This window comes from Lingula anatina, chromosome 3 (genome assembly GCF_051362555.1).
Source record: "Lingula anatina isolate TDL-2025a chromosome 3, LinAna3.0, whole genome shotgun sequence".
Lineage (NCBI taxonomy): Eukaryota > Metazoa > Brachiopoda > Lingulata > Lingulida > Lingulidae > Lingula > Lingula anatina.
Genome location: NC_141769.1, coordinates 22,793,089 through 22,812,277, shown reverse-complemented (window position 1 = coordinate 22,812,277; position 19,189 = coordinate 22,793,089). Strand labels below are relative to the sequence as shown.

Here is a 19,189-nt window from a genome sequence, read left to right as displayed (position 1 = left end):
AAAGTTTTTTTTAAAGATAAAATGTGTTACGAAAGATATAAACAAAAAACATTTATTATGATTATTTTTTTAAAGACATACTGTAGAAATATTACATGTATCCATCAAACATACACAAATTCAAACACTCTTTGAAGGGACTTAGGCGAAAAATGAAAATTTTCAAAACAACTATAAAATCAGAGAGAGAGAAAAAGGAAACACACGCAAGAAAGTAAAGCAGAAAACTAAACGTGCAGTAAGTAATGAAGGCAGAAAATGTGTGCCTAACTAGCGGAAAGGCTGTCGCGTGATTCTATAAGCAGATCTAACACAGCTAGAGAAATAACAATTATACTTAATTAAACTCATTCATCTAATCAACACATTCATTAACTGTTTATCTACTAGAGTTTATCCATAGTTTAAAGAGACTGAATTTATTAGAAAACCGAGAATTCAATGAAACCAACACCAGGACTGCACAAACGTTTTATTTGGTAAATACTGACGTGAGAGGGTAACAGTGACTCATTGTGTTAGATGCGACAGCCTGTCCTTTTGAAATGCTTTTTAAAATTTTGATAACATTCAAAGCTTTCTTGTTCTCTTTCTCTTCTCTGTCAAATATTTTGAAATCATTCCTATCACCCCATCTAGAGAATACCGTTATTTCGTTACGTTACATACAAATGTATTGTATTATCCTTTCTTGAATGGATGAATGCTGTTAGGCATCCAGTAGAATAAGGATGATAAATATGTATAACTTTGCTACTGGAAGTTACATTTATAACAACTGCCGACATTTAACAACCTGAGACCTTTGGTTTTATCATTTATCATATTAATCATTATCATTATCATTATCATTTTTTGGTAATCCAAATGTACGATGGTATGCGCTAGAGTGATGGTAGAAGGTTGGGGGGGAGTTCTCAAATATTAAAATGCAAAAATTAAAATTACAAAATACATCACATTTATAATATACATTTTATCAATATGGAAGAACTTATATGTGTTCTGAATATATTAAATTCTCTTCATATCTAAAATGATATACATTTATATATACAGTAGTGTAACATTAATTTTAAATGAAATAAGTACACCTACATGTACATTTATTTACAGTGTAATCACAAACAAATTATGAACAAATGAACGAAACACTACGGTACTGCACACCTGAGGCTTCTTCTTAATATAATCGACACTCAGGTTTGACAACAGTTGAACAACACATGAAACTTTTTACGTCATCGTGATTTAGTGTTTCAAAACAATATCTTTAAAAAATATAAAGGAGGTATGATTATCAAGTCTAACAGATTTAGCATCTTACATTCCTTAAATGGTCACAAGTCTTTGTCGTCTGATTCCATGCAGTCCCCGGCGCACACGGCATTGCCACGTCCTGTATTCTGTTGCCGTCACACACATAGTAGCGGCTGCAGAGCGCTGGGTCTTCATAAAACTCTCCGTTGGCATCGCATGGAAGACAGGACAGCTTTCCTGTAGGATTCGATGCACTGGTGTTGTGTGAATGCCGACAAAATATAAGATCTATAAGACAGAAAAAATGATTCAGGAAGTTAACAGACTGTATAATATACAATTGAAACAGAATTCAAACCAACACCTATATCAGTTCAAAAAGATGCAAGATAGGATTGAAAATTTAAAGATGTGTTACAATGCTAAAAAACGCACTCATTTCACGACCCAGTTGTAATTATTTCACTTACCGAAGGGTATCCATGGACATATTTGTAACGAGCAGATCCTGAGGGATGTGTCTTTCACAGTTCCCTCACTCTCTCCGCCTAAACTCCTACAACGCGATGCTTCTGTGCCCAGCGCAGCCCGTGCTCTTAGTGACGTCTCTGGACATGAATTAGCAGGTAGTGGAACAAACTGCCTTCCATTATATAGAACAGCCTGACATATATCTACAGTACATAGTACGAGTTGCGTTGACTTCTCAGTTTCTGGGACACCTCTGAGGGAGCGGCACTCGGCTGACGACGCCCATATGCTGGCTCTACTGAAGTACGTATTGGGCGGACAGCCGTCGATTTCACTAAACACAAAGCGTCTTGTGTCCTTTTTATCAAGATCGTCTTCTTTACAAAGGTAAAGGACACACTGAGATATGTTTACACCTTGTATATAAAGCCCTCCTAATGATCTGCATTCCCCGGCGGCATCGGCTCCATTTGAATACCGGAGATATATTCGGTTCCGCGGTGTGGCACAACGCCTGTCACCAAACTTCCTGAGCATGTAAGCCTTATCCAGATTGATCTCTGCATCGCCTAGAAAATGTATTCCCAGAAAGATATTAACAGTTTTTAACAAAACAAGAATGGAATGCTTTCTCACTCATTTTCAAATAAAAGACAGTCTTGTCTTTGGACTTGTTGTGAAAGATTTGGTATCTACGCAAAAAATTGCTATATATAACCGTTAAAATGGATATTTTATACATTTGCTAATTATTTATTTCTTAAAACTTCGCTACACACGTCCCAGCGCTGTTACACGTAGAAATATATTATGACAAGTACGTAAAAACAAAGTTAAATTTACTACAACTTATTTAAAACTGATGAAAAGCAATTAAAACTAAAAGAGAAAATTTTACTATAAGATATTGTTGAATAAAATGATTTTATAACTTCTCTTAAAACGATTATATTTTTTTCGGCCAAATGCCTAACTTCTTAATACGATTTGACCATACATGCAAAGCCGGTGCTGCTACTAGTATATCGAAACATACGTTATTATTTAAGTATTTTGCTTCGTCCTTTTTTAAAAAAGTGTTAATATAGAAAATCCAACAAAATGAACTATTTCACTCACTGCCTTCTGAAATTTGGCACCAATCAAACAGGCAATTTATTTTGTTATAGAAAGTCACGCCAGCGTCACTTCCTCCCATTACGTCACATGTTCCCGGCACAGTGGCCAATCGCACTTCAGGCATCAAGTTCACGTGATCTGGGGATAGTCCCGCACAAGACTCGTTATTCATTGGACGGAAGGTGTATTGCAGAGTATTGTCTCTGCTTGCTCTGCAGAGATCAAACCTGGAGTGAACATATGTCTCCATTCATTTGAATTCCCATGCAAATTAAGACAGTTACAAAGCTGAAGTTCAGAAATATATACACAAGCAAACAAATAAACAGACAGAAAAAACATAAGACAAATAATAAACCAGACAGAAGAACTTGCAGGCAGACAAAAACTCATTATGGTCAAAGAAGGGAGGTAGTTCATGAAGCTCATCTGATGCTTACCTGCAGTTGACGTAACTTGTTACGGTATAGGTCGTCGTCCGTACAATGTGCCCAGCCAGCGTGATACAAGTGCCAGCTTGCATGTTAAATATCGCTGAACCAAGTTTTGTTTCAAAAGTGCAAGTTCCCGGAGCGGATGGCAAAACTGCATTTCCGGGAATTCGTATAGTTTCACAGAAGGACATCCAACAAAGGGTCCGTCCGCGAGTTTCTCCGCTCTCCGCTTTTCCTTCTAGAACGCCACCCAGTGCCTGACAAGACGTCGGCTCTTCCAACCATATGGGACCCGTTGATAGGGACAAGTTTCCAGCGCATTTTCCCGGCGGTGTAAACACAATCATTCTGAAAGGTATGTAAGATATATAAGCATTAGGCATATCGGAGCGTTGTTGATATTTAAAGGCCATGCATCGCATACGGAGCAAATTAATAGCCACTCTAGAGCTGCATTTTGCAACCAAACTCATTTTGCAACCAGGTTTTTATCTAAGTCACTGTTTTTGTTATTAAAAATAAAGGTGGGGTTAGTACAATGACTTTGAAACTTTGGGATTGATAAACCTTTCATCGGGGAAGTGCAAGGGTCCTTAGAAAATTATAGTGGCCTGGGCTGGACTGGACTGGACTGGACTGGTTGTCCCAGAGAGCACGCGCTTTGCAGCCGGTGGCAAAATGCGATTGGTTGTAAAATGTGGCACTACACCACTCTTCCTCCGTATTGTAGCTACTTAATGTACCTGTATGCCTCTCCTGGCCATCTACTATAGTGCACATTTGGAAAAGAAAGAACTATTATCCTTGAACTGTACAAGGGACAAATAGTAAAATTTCTACAATAAGTTAGATGTTGGTGCTACGCAGAAGCTGCAAGACTGTTAAAGAAAGTGAGAATTTTGTGGCAATGCAACATCTTTTTCCTGCAATAACGAGTCAAATTTATGAAAACAATGTAAAGTTCAGTTAAACTGGCCAAACCGGACACAGAGAATAGCGCTCACCTTAAACTTCCTTAGTTTTATAATTTTATCTATCTATCATGGCTATTGTACAGTTTGCTAGGCGCCCTGATGCATCGAGGTACATGTACAATGTATTATATACTGGTATGAGGTCGTTCCGTGTAAGCAATACGCACCAATTCAACCCAGCTGCCCAGCACAAATAATAATAATAATAATAATAATAATAATAATAATAATAATAATAATAATAATAATAATATGCAACCCTGGATACGTAGAAAATAGTGTGTTTGAATTCCAAAAATATTTCATAGCCCAAACAACGACTCCCCATTCAGTCACGACAGCAAGGTATTAACCTTCATTGGCCTTTATGAAAAGGCGCTTTTCAGACATTTGAAATTCCGTCATGAAAACGGTATACCAGCACTCCGTAGCGGAGACGTTAGAAAATTAGTTATCATAGGGTCGTCGTAGTGTTGGTACACAAAACGCGTTAGATCATACCGAGACGATTTCCATAGGTTTAGAAATATTTCATCAAGGCGCCTTAATATTTTTATATATTCTCGTTCACACACTAAGCATCTATAAAGCATCAAAAAAGAATAAAAAAGTATGATGTTCTAAATTTGGCCGGTGACGGTCATATTTATTTTCAACTCACCACGTGACAGTGCTCAAAAAACGCACCTAAGACGACGGGATAAGGCGCAATGATAATATAATCTCCTGCACATGTCATAAAATCAATGAATTTTTCTTCTTAAAATAAGAACATTTAAAAAGTATGGAAGGTCTGTGTACATTGTGGGATAGTTTAAATCGAAATAGTTCGTAATGTGGGCATTCTGTGAGGGTGTGGATTAACGTTTATGGGGTTTTTTGCTAGACGGCTACAGGTGGATACGACACCAAGACGTCTTTATGACGCCAAATGACTGACTGGGCTGCTGCTGGGTCCGATATCTATAGCTCAGGCGCTAGGGCCTCATACTAAGGACATCCAGCGGGGATCCGCATTACAAATTCATCACAGCGACCAGTCGCCTTGCCTTTCATCGACCAGAAAAAAAATAGACTTAGGTGTGCTGTTTTTTTTTTTTTTTTTTTTTTTTTCATTATAAGAATATCTTACATATCATCATGGTTTTGTAACAAAATAAACGGTACGCCGCAAACACTGCTCTTTTCTTATCTACGGTATAGATTACCCACAATATCCCGGTTTTTTTTTTTTTTTTTTTTTTTACAAATACACACGTTTTCTTCCTTGACTTTTTTTGCCTGTCATTGATACTCGCGTGCAAAATAGAAGTGAGTTATGCTTAATATGACTAGTAAAGACACGCACTATAGACCTAAACATGCGAGAAACTTCAAAGTTAAATTGTGGAGTAATTTTTATGTTTTTGAATAGACTCCCTGTATAACCTTGGACAAATATCCCATGGCTTAACCCAGCTGCCGGTAGGCTCTAAGGTCAAAGTAAACTTGATCACTTGCAACAGTGTTTCGAAGCCCAGTAAAATACTTTTAAATTATCTTTTAAACTTAAATAAAATACTGAGGCCATGTTTCTACTGAAGCTATCTTTTCCTGATTTTAAATAATGTATATACAGTAGCATTCTCAAATACGTGGACAACCCCAAATTTTAGCGTGGCGAACACCCATTATCATTATTCATATTTCTTACATTGATGTGGTGCTGACTTTATCGGTCTCCCTTTCATGGAGAACAAAACGTCTCTGTTCGTCAAATCACGTAGCAGACAGGTAGTAACAAAAGTTACCGCATGGAAGATAATATGGTCAGCGCGTGTCTCAGATCACAAATTAAGATAAACACAGAGTTCGTAATAAGAAGGGGTGAGATGGAATACCTCTCAACTTTTTAATTCCAAGTTGGAAAGATAAATGCAATAGCTAAACAATAAAGACAAGGCATCTTAAAACGCGTCCAAGACTTTAAATACGGGGTACCTGAACGATTCCTAATAAATCTCTGTGATGTTTATCGCTGAAATGAGCCCAAAGCAAGGCGGCATTCGCAATTAACCTAGCAGCCTAAACGTATAATTTGGTCTGAAATAGGGAAGATATTTGCCGCTTTCTTAAAAGGGGCAGTGTATTCCTTTTTAATATACAATTGTACCTTTGTAATTAACGTGTTTTGAGACGGTTCATTTAACAATACCTCGAGCGAAACCACAAATATGTTGCTCTTACAGAAAAAATATTCAGTGTCTTTATTAACGCAGAGTTCAAAAGGCAAACATTCTCAAACTGTCACATATATAAATGATACTGTGCTCCATTGTTTCCATTATAGGAGTCCGTTTATTTTGACAAGTATACTCATTCTTTATCAAGAAAGTAATTTTTGTTATGTAGCTGGGCTTGTCCATTCCCGTTCTTTGTATGAATAAGCGAAATGTTTTACTTTTATGGCCACCGCCTTTCCAAACAAAAATATGATATATGCGTTACATTTAAAAATGTGCTTTTAATGCTTTAACCTCTGAAATGTTACTACACGTGTTTGTATTGTTATAGGGGAAGGTGAAATATTTCCCCATGGGCACAGTGTTCATTTTTAGCCATTATTTTGATGCTCCAGTGAGCACGCTGGATTCACTGCCTATTTTGTAGTGACAGCTACATTAACCATTTTCTGACAACGACAATCAAAATTGCAGATTGGCATGAGATCTCATAGTTTCCACAGGGGTGAAAAAGAGACCAAAACGACATTGTTAAACAGAGGACTGTGCCGTCGGACCGCTCTTGCCAATAGTGGTTTAAAAACAAACAATGTGGATGCAGTTTCTCATTGCAAATGAAGAACATTCCTGCAATTGCATTCCTTAATATTTTCGAAAACCTGAGTGTTCATTGCTAACAAGTGACTGGTAAGGTCAAAGTTAGAACGCTTTTCTCTCTTTTGCGATGTCGTTTTTACTCTAAAATCAATCCACACCCACTGATATAGGAGCCTTGCTATTGCACCCCCCCCCCCCCCATAACTAAGAAAAAAACAAAGAATAATTTATCTGGAAAACAAAATGTTTTCGTACTCTCCGAATACGGTATCCGAGAACACACTCACCCGAGTGATGCTGCCGCATGAAGGTTCAAAATGACAAGTGCGTGCATTACCCCAGACATAGACCAGTATTCTCCAAATGTCATATCCATGGCCCTTGAATATTTTCTCTTCGTAAACATTGTTGTAAAATATCACCATGCCATTTTTGTTATTTATCCATAATGTTGCTGTTGCTGCATGTCTCGTGTCGTCATGCTACTAGTCTGTGTGTGTACGCCACTCTCACGAATTGGCCCTAAATGTCCGCTTGTTTTCTATCCATCAAGTGCCAGGATGATGCATTGCCACCCCGCGCGCTGACGAGGGTCACGGCCGGCCCTGGCGGTCCAGCTCACTATAGCTATGCTAGGCGCGTCTTAGTAGCATTTCAACTCTACGGCATCCGAAGACTACCTCTATTCTTGTTTGAGAATGGCTTGCGCAACACATCTATGATGAAAGAATGGAAAAATATTTTAGGCTAAATCCATCGGCATCCTGGATAATGGTGGGAATTCAGACGAAAATGATAGTGAAGAGATATCTTCCCCTGTGCTGTCTCCTGCTCTCTCCGTGTTCAGTTAGATTTTATTTATGGCGTGTTTTCCCTATCTCACCGTGTTGTGTTATTCGCCTGTGTGCTCTGTTACGTGCTAAGAAAAGCTGTAACGGGGAATATCTGAAAGAAACTGCCGGTCATTTCCTTCCCCAGATAAAATTAATGGACTTGGTGTTTTGAACCATGGAAAGAATATCTGAAGAGTGACTTCAACTTCCCGTTTCCGACGTTAATGTATAGTAATATTAGTTCGTACGTCGCTTTTAGTCACTAACGCTACTGTCATTTACCAATACATATATGTATAAATGCAAATAAAAAAGAAACAAAATACTACGTTGCCTTGCTTCATTACTACAATTTCTTTTTATTATCTTCTCCTTTTTAAGGCTGCGCTAGTTTTTCATATATCTATTTTCGTGGATTTCTTCTTAGATGTGGCATGACACGATTCGCACTGAAGAACAATGCAATTAATTAATGTGCGGCCCAAGTAGTAGGGCACATTTTAGTGAAAACAATCCTATTTTATAGAAAGAAAACTGAAATCTTTTTAAAGTGGAACGCATCGAAAAAAGCGGATTTATAAAGATCTTGTATGCATAAATGCTCTGATGGGTCATCCCTATTGCTACATGTAATAAAAGCGCAATTTAATTACCTTTTTTCTTCTCTATCGTTGTGTTTCATGTTTTATCTAAAGTACGGGTGCGTTAGCCTTACAGAGAAATATGTAACTATAATACGACCCTTGCACATATTTTGATAGCTCGCTTTTTTATTATTTTCATTCTGTGATGACTTTAGAAACGAATACCTAACCTAAATGAAGCTTTGAACCAGCTGCTTAGGGTCGGCACAATAAGGTGACGCCCCCTCCCCCTTCCATGGCTAGGGTGTGTATCTACTCACAGGTCCGACAACAAGTTACTCTGTTACATTATTCTCTATAGGATGCGGACACAGCGGGACAAAACACGTCATCATTATTTAGTTGGCAGATTTATCTTAGATAGACTAACAATTTTTTGTGCAAATAGAGTCTAATTTATAACTAATATGCGGGAAATCTGACAACTACTTCACAATGAGAACTATTCACCGTTTGGAGGCGAGAGACGGGTAGGGGATAGAGCAGGAAATTAAAACTTCATGATAAACGATTCAGCAACAAGATCAAGATAAAGCGGTAACAAATATTGAAAACGTGCTTAATCATATTTTTAAAAAATTTTATCAATAATCAGGCTTTGTGGTGTCATTTGTATGACACCTTTGACATTTTCTAAAGCTGAAAGATAATGACTAATTAAGTTGTAAAAGATTTGTTAGATATGTGAATAACAGCTCTCTCCTCTGCAGTTAACCTTGCACTGCCAACAACACTCGCGCAGGTTGAAGTTGACTCGTTAATTGATGTTTACCAATCAATAAACACACATTTTGGAGGAGTATCATTTTTACATTATGTAGATCGTTTTAGTCATACTAATGCATGTGTCAGTCAGTGGGTGCAGAGATAACATGACCGCTATGTATCTAAAGGAGCATATAGCAAATGACCATCAATTGTACTTGTAAAGGTTTTAATGGCATTTAACAGGTGTGAAAACAGATAGGTGATAACAGAAATAGAAACGCTTGACAGTTCCATTAACAACTTAGCGTATGACAAAATCATGTAGCATCTGATAAGGGAACTTGCTACCGGGGGTTCAATTGGCAGCAGCACCCCAAGATACGCTTTATTGGAGACACGTCCCGTCTACCGCAAGCGTCCATTTGACAGGTCAGACAGTTTGATAAAAGAGAGTGCTGTAAATAACGATGTGTGGAGTAACGGTATCTTTTAAACACAAACAAGTGTTTAAAAGGTGTTTATCTTCACAATGTTTTCATTTAACACGTCAAAAGTAGATATTATTTGGCGTGCTATCTAAATTTAAGGAAGCCTCTTTATGCGCGGGTGAGCAATCTATTGTTTGCCGCCCAGTGGTGACGTCAGCGCAGACCATTTGCATTAAGCAAAGCTGGCAAAGTATGAATGCGTAAAATTATGTGTTGTTTTTCTATTTTGTATCCTTCACAATAACATGGTCACTATCTTGTTCAACATTTGACTAAACATTCAATCTGCGTTTGAGACTCAGCAATCTATTTGCAGCTCACCGTTTATTCACGAAAACTGGTGGTCAGATGCGAGGACGCCCATATAATAATAATAATAATAATAATAATAATAATAATAATACCAGTGTCCTCACTGGCAAGATGACATTATAACTGCACATTTGGAATTCAATATTGCCAAAAGAAAATGGACCATAATCCGATTTTCAATCTATTGTGAAGTTCTTATCTGTCAAATTCTGCCCTGGCAGCAGTGGAGGGGTCACAGAATGTCTGGAAGTGGGGGATTAATACAAAGCGACAGAAAAAAACTTTTACAAAGTTCAATATTTTGGTAACATTCAAATGTGCATATCGTTAACGCTAATGAGACTGATATTGCAGGATGTTTCCCTCTGTTTTACGGTTCAATGGTTAACTATGTAATGCAACTTATAGATCGTTCAATAAACCATTAAGGAAATATTTAATACGTATTGATCTTAAGTAAGTAATAAGCAGCAAACGAAATGATATTCATCTAATAAGAGAAAAGCTAAGATATCAGACAATATGTCTACGTCAATATGTGCTAGTGCTCACCCTGGGCTTCGCAGGAAACGTTATACCACGTTTTTGTACACATTCCCTTTATTTCTTGTAAAACTCGCGACCTCTGAAAAAAGAAATTTGGATATGTTTTATATAGATGTTACGATCGTGGGATCTAGTTAATTGTTACTGGAAATGTATCAGGATTTGAGGTTTTAAAAGAAATCAAAATTATTCCTTAATCTAATACCAAAAATGTCAACTTATGCAGTAACATCGGCCTTTGAAAAGGGAGCGTGAAAAAAAAACTCCTCCCGAAAATATTTATAACAATTTAGACAATCACAACATGTAAAAAGGTGAACAACAATTAACTAATAAGATGAATCTGAAGTTATAATTAAATGTTCAAAATAATGCAAAAATGGGTAATTGCGTCTAACAATTAGTCTTCCTTCTTGTTTTATTACAACATTACAGAAATTGATTTCTTGGTGGGACAAACATTTTGGATAAATATTATGGAAGCTACAGGCAACAGCTCTCTGTGTTTATCCTAACAAGTTACGTTAGTATAATACGAGTTCCTGCAGAGAACAGTGTTCCATATTATCATGTGGTGGTATGCTCGGTAAAAATACGAGCTCCCGTAGCCCAAGTGCCTGTGCATACATTATAACCTCAGTATTCTACTCATTATGATATGCTCTCTGACTCCTTCATTATAAGAACATAGTGCTGTGACCCACAGGCTAATTATTTTCCCCCTTTTGAAGAAACTGTAAGTCTTAAAAAGGACACCTTTCCTTTTTTTATATGACTACCCAGTATCACTTTATGTGCAATAGGACATAAACAATGTATGAGTTTTGCTTGCTGCCGTTTACACGGATTTAATGAATGACTTTTATTAAATAGTATTTACATATATTTGTCACAAAAACTGGCTAATTGATGGCCCAATAAACTATTGGAGTGATATTTTGTGCTTCAGGCCAGCTTTAATGGAAAGCGATCAATACAGTAACCAATCCCTCCCCATTTAGCAGCAATTAAAACTTACCCCCAACAAGTATGTCTGCTTGCTGGAGCTCATTGGTTCGTAATCGATCGCGATTGTCAGGTGCGGAGTCTGCACTGTTGGTTAATACTGTTGGGAGTTTCGCCATTTGTATTGTGACAAGAAAACAGTCAAGTGACATTAATTTCAGTGCAAAGTGCATAAAGGTGATTTCGTTGACTTCGGTAACAAATAAATTAACAGGGAATTGGAGCAGCTGGCAGGAACATTTCAACTATAACCTTGTATTTCTGTGACAAAAGAAAAATAGGGAATAAGGAAAAGTATTCTCCAGAAACGTTTGGATTATACAATCGGCCACAAGTTCATTTCAAGTTCAAGAGCTTGCAATCTGAAATCAAAAAGGTAATCATTGACTTTTTTAATCCAGTACATCTCTGGTAAGTGAAAAACAGAAGGGACTGAATAGAAAATCTTATGCGTCATTTATTTTAACTTTTAAAAAGTCAAAGGAAAACTTAACGTTCAAGATGAGTTTGCCAGGAGACGATGTCCACCAGTATGATACCCAGTACTCAGCATTTGCAGAAAATGTGGCGATTTCTCCTATCATCAGGAATACTCAAATAGACACGTCATCTGCAAATACAACTTTTAAGTTGAAAAGCTGGATGGAAAAATCTAAAGTTCATTCATTATCGTCAACAAAGGCACAGGACAGTGCGAAAAACGTCGAAACCGAAGAGAACGAAAACGTGCGGGAATCTTTGACAACGTTTGCCAGCAATGTTAGTATTTTAGGGATCAAGAATGTTGTGGACTCCAAAATCGGTTGGTTCCGCAGAGTTATGTGGCTTGTGTTTGTGTTGACCGGGTTTGGATTCTTGATCTTTCATCTAAAAAATCGCATTGATTATTATTGGAGTAACCCAGTCTCCGTCAACATCGAACTGCATTACGTGGACTTCATCCCGTTCCCCGCTGTGACTATATGTAATAATAACAAACTGCGCGTACTGAATTTGTATCATACGGGCGAAATTGACGTCGGTTACTTGTTTACCTCACCTACAGCGACCACTACGAAGAATCTGAGCAGTTATAACTGGACCGAGTTTATCACGGAGTACGGGCATGATGCCCCGACGATGCTTAATGCGCCGGGTGTAAGTAATATATTTATTTCGATTTGTTGTTTTTTAACATCGTTCATTACAATTCGTTTAAGATTTAACATCCTTTTTTTACCTCATTATCCAAGCATAGAGATTTCTCCACACGGAATGACACCGTGTTTCTAGTTTACTTTATTTGTATCAATACTGTCGTACCGTGGCATTTAGAGTGGAGAATAACAGGCCTCGCAAGCAGTGAAGACCCATACAAAAAAGGACGCCCCCCCCCCCCCCCCCCCCGCCGAAAAAATAATTCACAAAACAACACAACACCCGTGCTCGAGGTGTCGATCTCTGCGCATAATACTGTTCCATCCCTGTTTGGGAGGTCTGGATAAGCTATATATGTTTTTCATCGTGAAACGGACACCAAAAGCTCAACAGTTAATGATTAAACGATTTAATTCTAAATCCTTTTTGATGTCAGACACGTCATATCTATAAAACTGAACGAGACGTAGCATTAATTGCATTTTGTAGAGCGTAATTAAAAGATTTAGTCCAAATGGACGACTGGCAGTAGGCCCCTGAAATATGCAACATATGAATAGCACATATATAAGTTTACTACCTTTTTCGCATTCACGTTGTCAAGGTAAATGGTTGAAATACCTTTACAATCACTTAACTACACTTAAATTGCATTACATACAGAGATCGTCCACTCGACCACATTTAAATAAGCAAAATATCAGTCCTCATCTTATCCCCGTCGTCATTGTTTCCCGTTGTAACTTCTTTTCTTTCTATCTTGTAGTCCTGTGAATGGAACGCCCAGCCCTGCTCTGTGGATAATTTCACAAGAATCCTCACGGAGATGGGCGTGTGCTACACGTTCAACCATGGTACGCTCTTCTTAATCTGATTTGTATGAACGGAAGGGGTCCATCAGTATTGCCAGCAGTGCAAGGTTTTTGTTGAGTTTAGAGAATTTTATTGTGTTTATAGAATTCATTGTTTACATTTTATTTGTGTATGGCGATCGTAACCCGCTATTGTTGAATTTAAAAACGACTTTGCGAACTGAATCACCTCTATAAAGCAAATACATGTAAGTAAACGCTGTCCACATAAGTAATAAAACAAACCTTTAGCATGAAGGCAACTTATTCATAACTAACATAAGCAAGCAATTATAACACAGGGGTGAGTTATTGTCTCAAAACACGTCTAGGAACCCGATATTGATCACGCGTCTGTCATTTCCCCTCTTGTGCTTAATGTAAACTTCACGTTTTCAATACATGTCCCTCCAATACGTGTATAATAATAAAAACTAATTTCAACATCAATTTTTGATTGATGTCTGCCTTAACGATATCATTATCCCATTCTTTCAAACTGTGAAAGGGCTTTTAACATGGCATGTTTAAATCGCATGGCGCCAATATTTTAAAAAGTGGTCGTAATGCTGATGTAGCAGATGAACTCCGCTATTGTGCTTCTCGATTAGAAGTTGTGTGCCAGTAGGTGGGACAGAAATGGTAGTCCGCTAGGAAACGTAGTCCGTTCCCCAGTAATTTGTACAGCTGACATACGTCCCATATACTAATCCCGATACTCCAACCTATCCTGTACAAATTATATGCGATCCCTGACATCCGTTCCTAGGACTACCATTCCTGTCACACTTGAATAAAGGGAATGTGATGATATGGGACGTCGCGACATTCTGATTGAAAATGTAACTGTCAAAATCTAGGAACTGGGTATGAAGTGGCACAATGTAGTTATTACTGGTATCTCGTTGAGTTATCACGAACAGTTTTAAAAGAATGAAATTAAATGTTCGACGTGGTTCTGTACCCACTTTATATATAACGATTCTGTGGCGTGGCTCACGTCAATGAAAAGTGTCCATATAATGTATATTGCCAAGAAAGTCCATGTACTATTTCTTATTGAAGTTAATTGATTTGACAGGTTTACGTGTGATATGAGGATCAATGCGAGTTACATCTTTTATGCAAACAATTCATTATAGGAATTTCACTTTCATAAAACCACTTCATAAATATCTGCATGTAAGAAATCCGTTACAACCCATTAAGGTAATTGATCTACGTTGACATAAAACCTCGTGACTTCACCACTGTCCACGTGATCTCCAGTATATTCTTTTTTTTTTTTTTTTTTTTTTTTTTTTGATAATTTAGCATGATTCAGGGAAACAGGTTTGGCAAATCTGTCTATGTTGTACATCAAGAGACGCCTTTCAAAATATTCCTGTACACTGCTGTTTTTCTACATTTTATTAATTTCTATTTTATATTTTAAACTGATATGTGGTGGTAGTAGTATATGGTCGTTTATCAATACACTGCCATTTCAACCCCTTTACTGCAGCATTTAAGTCAACTGGCTAACTGGTAGCTGGTCTAAAAGTAGACCCACTTGAGCTTGAAAAATTGAGTTTTATTTACGTAGTCTTCCTGTTGTGTAGCTTGTGAAGTTAACAATTATTCTTCTGGTTACTAGATGTAGACTAATTTTTTTACAGGTGACACCAATCTGAAAACCGAACTCTTAGGTTCGACATTTGGACTTAAACTAATTTTGAACGCTGAACAGTACAATTATCTGGCTACAACACACAGTGCTGGCTTTACAGTGAGTTATTTTGCATGAATTTTACGCTTGCCTTCCAGGTCACCTTAAGGGGGCCACGTATTTATAACCATAATTTTTTTGAAATTCTTTGTAACGGTACAAAGATGAAAAAAGTAATAGAAAGATAGGGTTTGGATTTTTTATATAATTTTTATATGTCATACTGACATATCTCAATTATCTGGCACACTGCTAACGTAAGCGTAGAGACAGCGTAACACTTGGACTTTTCTCTTAAATCCAGGTGCTACTCCACCACCCCGATGACGTCCCGTACATTGAAAACCTGGGCTTTCAGGTTGCTCCTGGAGAGAGTATCAGTGTTGGCATCTCACAAACAAAGGTATGGTTTAGTTTAGTTTAGTATGGTATGGTATGGTATCGTTTGTTAAGGTATCTTATGTTACAGTGTAGTGCAGTTTAGTATTGTAGGTATAACATTGTAGGCTTAGATTTTATAGTGTTGACTTATTTTGATCAGAAGATATGAATTATTGTTCAAAAGCCCTAAAATACACGTAGCTCAATCAGCGAAGAAAAAATATTTACATTTATCAAAACTGTTCATTCAGTGAAATGTTTAAACATGCATGCAGAGTCAAAATTTTGCCACGAAACCCAACCAATGACATCACATATAGTTTGAAAAAAGTATAACTTAGAGAAATACCAAAGAAAATCATTTCATACATGTATTTCCCGAAAATAATATTAAAACAGTTATTTTCTGCTTTATTTCTGTGTTCTTAGCAGTCTGACTGCACACTGACTGAGTGTGCAATTGCGCGTGCAGCACATCTATATATGGGAGTAAGAATGATGCCTATGCAATGCGCGCCCAATTCCACTTTATATATGGTAGCTTTACTAATCACTGGAACGGATAAATAGGTCAATTTCCAAACAGAAATTTGAAGAATGCTCGGTTTTAAAAGAGGAATTAATTTGGTTTCTGACCTGACATTTCGAGGTTATTTTGGTCGTATAAGAAACTAGTAAAAGTGGTTTAATGAGTTTCTAGGAACCCACCCTTTCTTTGTAGGTAACTTTAGGCAGACCTAAACCTAAACACATTTTTTATGCATTGCATTTATTGCAGGTAACGAATTTACCGTCTCCATATGGGAATTGTGCAGAAAAAAATCTGGCATATTATGATTCGTATTCTACGTTGAATTGCATAGCGGAGTGCACGTGAGTATCTCTAATTTAACAAAGCAAATATTTTTCTCAGCTTCTTTACTGCTTTGTGTTCACGTAAAATCGCATTATAAGTTGAGTTCTGGGGATAGGTGGGGTTGCTCTTCACGTATGATACAAAGTGAATTTAGATACTAGAGCACTAGTATCTGTAATCGTGACTGCACACGTTAATGGCTGATGCCCAATGCAAAAATAGCCATGGTTAATTCAGTGCAAGTGTAACTTACAAACGGGATTAGATGTAAAGGAGAAAAAATGCAAGGCATCAGAAAACACTGAGCTTTTTATCAAAATTTTTGTTGGTTTTTAGGATCATAGCATGAAAAAAGTAACATAACGACTGCTAACTGCTTATTATCATAATATTAATGACTGAATATATTATTTTTAATCACTATATAATTAAAAGACTGTTTATAACTTTGTGTTAGGGAATGGAAAGCGAAAAGAGCCGATATAACTGATGTTTAAAGGAACGAATCATTTTTTTTTTTCAGATTGAATTTTACAATGGACAATTGTGGCTGCCGAGCTTACTACATGATAAATGTCCCCGGTGTTCCAGAATGTTCTCCGACACAATGGTGGGAATGCCTTGACGAATTACGTGCAAATACATCGGCTGCCCTGCAAGCCTGCGCGTGCCCCGTTCCTTGTGAAGAAGTCCACTACGGTTATACCATTTCCCACTCAAAAATGTCAAACGCTATCACGGCTGCATTGATGGCCGGTTACCCTGGCACTACAGAGGACTATTTCCGAGACAATTATTTGATTTTGCAGATATTCTATAAAGAGTTGAATTTCCAAGGGATAGAGCAACAGCCGGCATATTCCGGTCTCGCGCTGTTTTCAGATATAGGTGGCGCGCTGGGCCTGGTGCTGGGGAGCACTTTGATGACAGCGGCAGAAATAATAGATTTTGCGGTCAGTTTGTGTTTATGGGTTGCCTTTCGGAGGAAATAGTGCCTCGACAAGAATAAATTAATGCAGTTGCACAGGTGTATGCAGCAGGTGTATCAATGATATGGAATGTAGAATTAGTTAAACCCTTGTCACTTAAGGTTTGAAGGCAAACACACTACTTCAGCTACTACCATTTTTTTTTTTTTTTTGCACATTTTCAGAACAAAAAAATGGATATCACACACCGAATACTTGAGGATCTCAGCAAGAATCAAATCTTTAATGGATAACAATTTTATTTTGCACTTGTGTTCTTAAGGTTACAAATGCGCCAAACAACCGTCCCTGAAAGATAACATGTGACATCCAAGGATTCAGCATAAATATTTGTATAACGCCCATTTCCCCTTCATCCTGTGTCAGCTACTGTCAGCGAGAGGGTGTGGTTAGAAATCCGCTGCAGAGGTTGTACTTAAGTACTGACATTTTCGTACCTACAAAAAAGTAGCCATTTGTTAAGATATTTAGATTTTAACAATTGTAATTGGAGATGAAGATTATTTAATTCGAGAAACCATATACAAAGGTAATTGATTCTAATATATATTAATGAATATACGGACGGTTATATTTGTGTGTGTGTGTGCGTGTGCTATTACTTATATTAAGTAAAGGACTCGGGGCGATTTTTACGGTTTTTAATCTCGCTTACAAAACTTTGCCTTTGTTTAGTTATAATCTATATACCTCAAAATTTGCCACCTACTCTTCACAAGCACAGGGGTATCATTACTAATCGTAGCTGCTTTCTTCGTCATAACAACATAATTAATTTTTTTTAGCACTTGTAGATGATTAAAGTACACGGTTTCTACTGTATATTAAGTATGAAGAAAAAATAATAAAAGAAGACGGGCCAAAGAATAAGTTTAGTACAGATGAAGCTGCATATTTTTCTAACACGAATCTAAATTGATTGGTGACCTAAATTTAATACTGATGTGTCTTGCAGTTGCCATGAGATTCATTATTATTTATAAAAATGATTTTATATATTAATTTCAATCTTTTTACTTTATTATTTGTAACCAAGAACATATGTAAATATAGGATTGAAGTCTTGGATCGTTGAAGTCTTTGGCATAGTGAGTCTGCCATAAGATACAAATCATATGCATGGGAAGGTGGAATGGATCCCATGTTAATGTGCAAATAAAAACATTAAACATTGTTCAGAACCAAATGCACTTATAAGTGACAAACAGAAAATCCTATTTTCAACTTGTGTACTATGTTATGCTGTATACAGCAAAAGCGTGTCTTTTAGTTGGTTAGTTGCTTATGGGAAATCGGATTATGACCAAATCAACATAGTCACAACCAAACGAATGTCGTTTATGTCCAACTAACACAATCAATTTATCAGGGAAGAAAATGGATGAAATAGACACGCAGCGTGTTTACAACATTAAGGAAAACATAGACAATTTTATAAAGTTTAGTAAAAAAAGATCTTAATATAGCGCTACGATTGATATCTTTAAATTGCAATATTAGGAAACCAAAGGAATTCTACATGTAGGTCAGGCACGGAAGATAATGGTTTGTAGGCGTCTAGCTATAGGGTATGTGTGTTTGTTTTGATTCCACTAGTTCAATAGGAAAATAAAGTGTTTTGAAATCCTACAGTGTAAATTATAATCATAATTGG

General features: G+C 37.1%; 2 protein-coding genes across 5 annotated transcripts; one reads left to right on the top strand and one right to left on the bottom strand.

Annotated features, from left to right (window-relative positions):
- Positions 1–460: 460 nt before the first annotated feature.
- On the bottom strand, positions 461–8,060 carry LOC106164529 (uncharacterized). 4 transcript variants are annotated; one of them, XM_087009393.1, is made up of 5 exons: positions 7,365–8,060; positions 3,291–3,632; positions 2,851–3,077; positions 1,731–2,300; positions 461–1,548 (listed from the first exon to the last, which is right to left on the bottom strand). In XM_087009393.1, exons 1-5 carry the CDS (start codon positions 7,481–7,483, stop codon positions 1,316–1,318), a joined length of 1,491 nt encoding a protein of 496 aa, XP_086865519.1. In that variant the 5' UTR covers positions 7,484–8,060; the 3' UTR covers positions 461–1,315. The 4 variants fall into 4 exon arrangements, with proteins under 4 accessions (XP_086865519.1, XP_086865520.1, XP_086865522.1 ...); XM_087009394.1 differs by lacking the exon at positions 7,365–8,060 and adding an exon at positions 5,952–7,236; XM_087009396.1 differs by lacking the exon at positions 7,365–8,060 and adding an exon at positions 5,687–5,903.
- Positions 8,061–11,455: 3,395 nt separating this feature from the next.
- Positions 11,456–19,162, top strand: LOC106164530 (acid-sensing ion channel 1C). The gene is made up of 6 exons (XM_087010011.1): positions 11,456–12,750; positions 13,517–13,604; positions 15,260–15,369; positions 15,614–15,712; positions 16,469–16,563; positions 17,070–19,162. Exons 1-6 carry the CDS (start codon positions 12,115–12,117, stop codon positions 17,536–17,538), a joined length of 1,497 nt encoding a protein of 498 aa, XP_086866137.1. The 5' UTR covers positions 11,456–12,114; the 3' UTR covers positions 17,539–19,162.
- Positions 19,163–19,189: the final 27 nt, after the last annotated feature.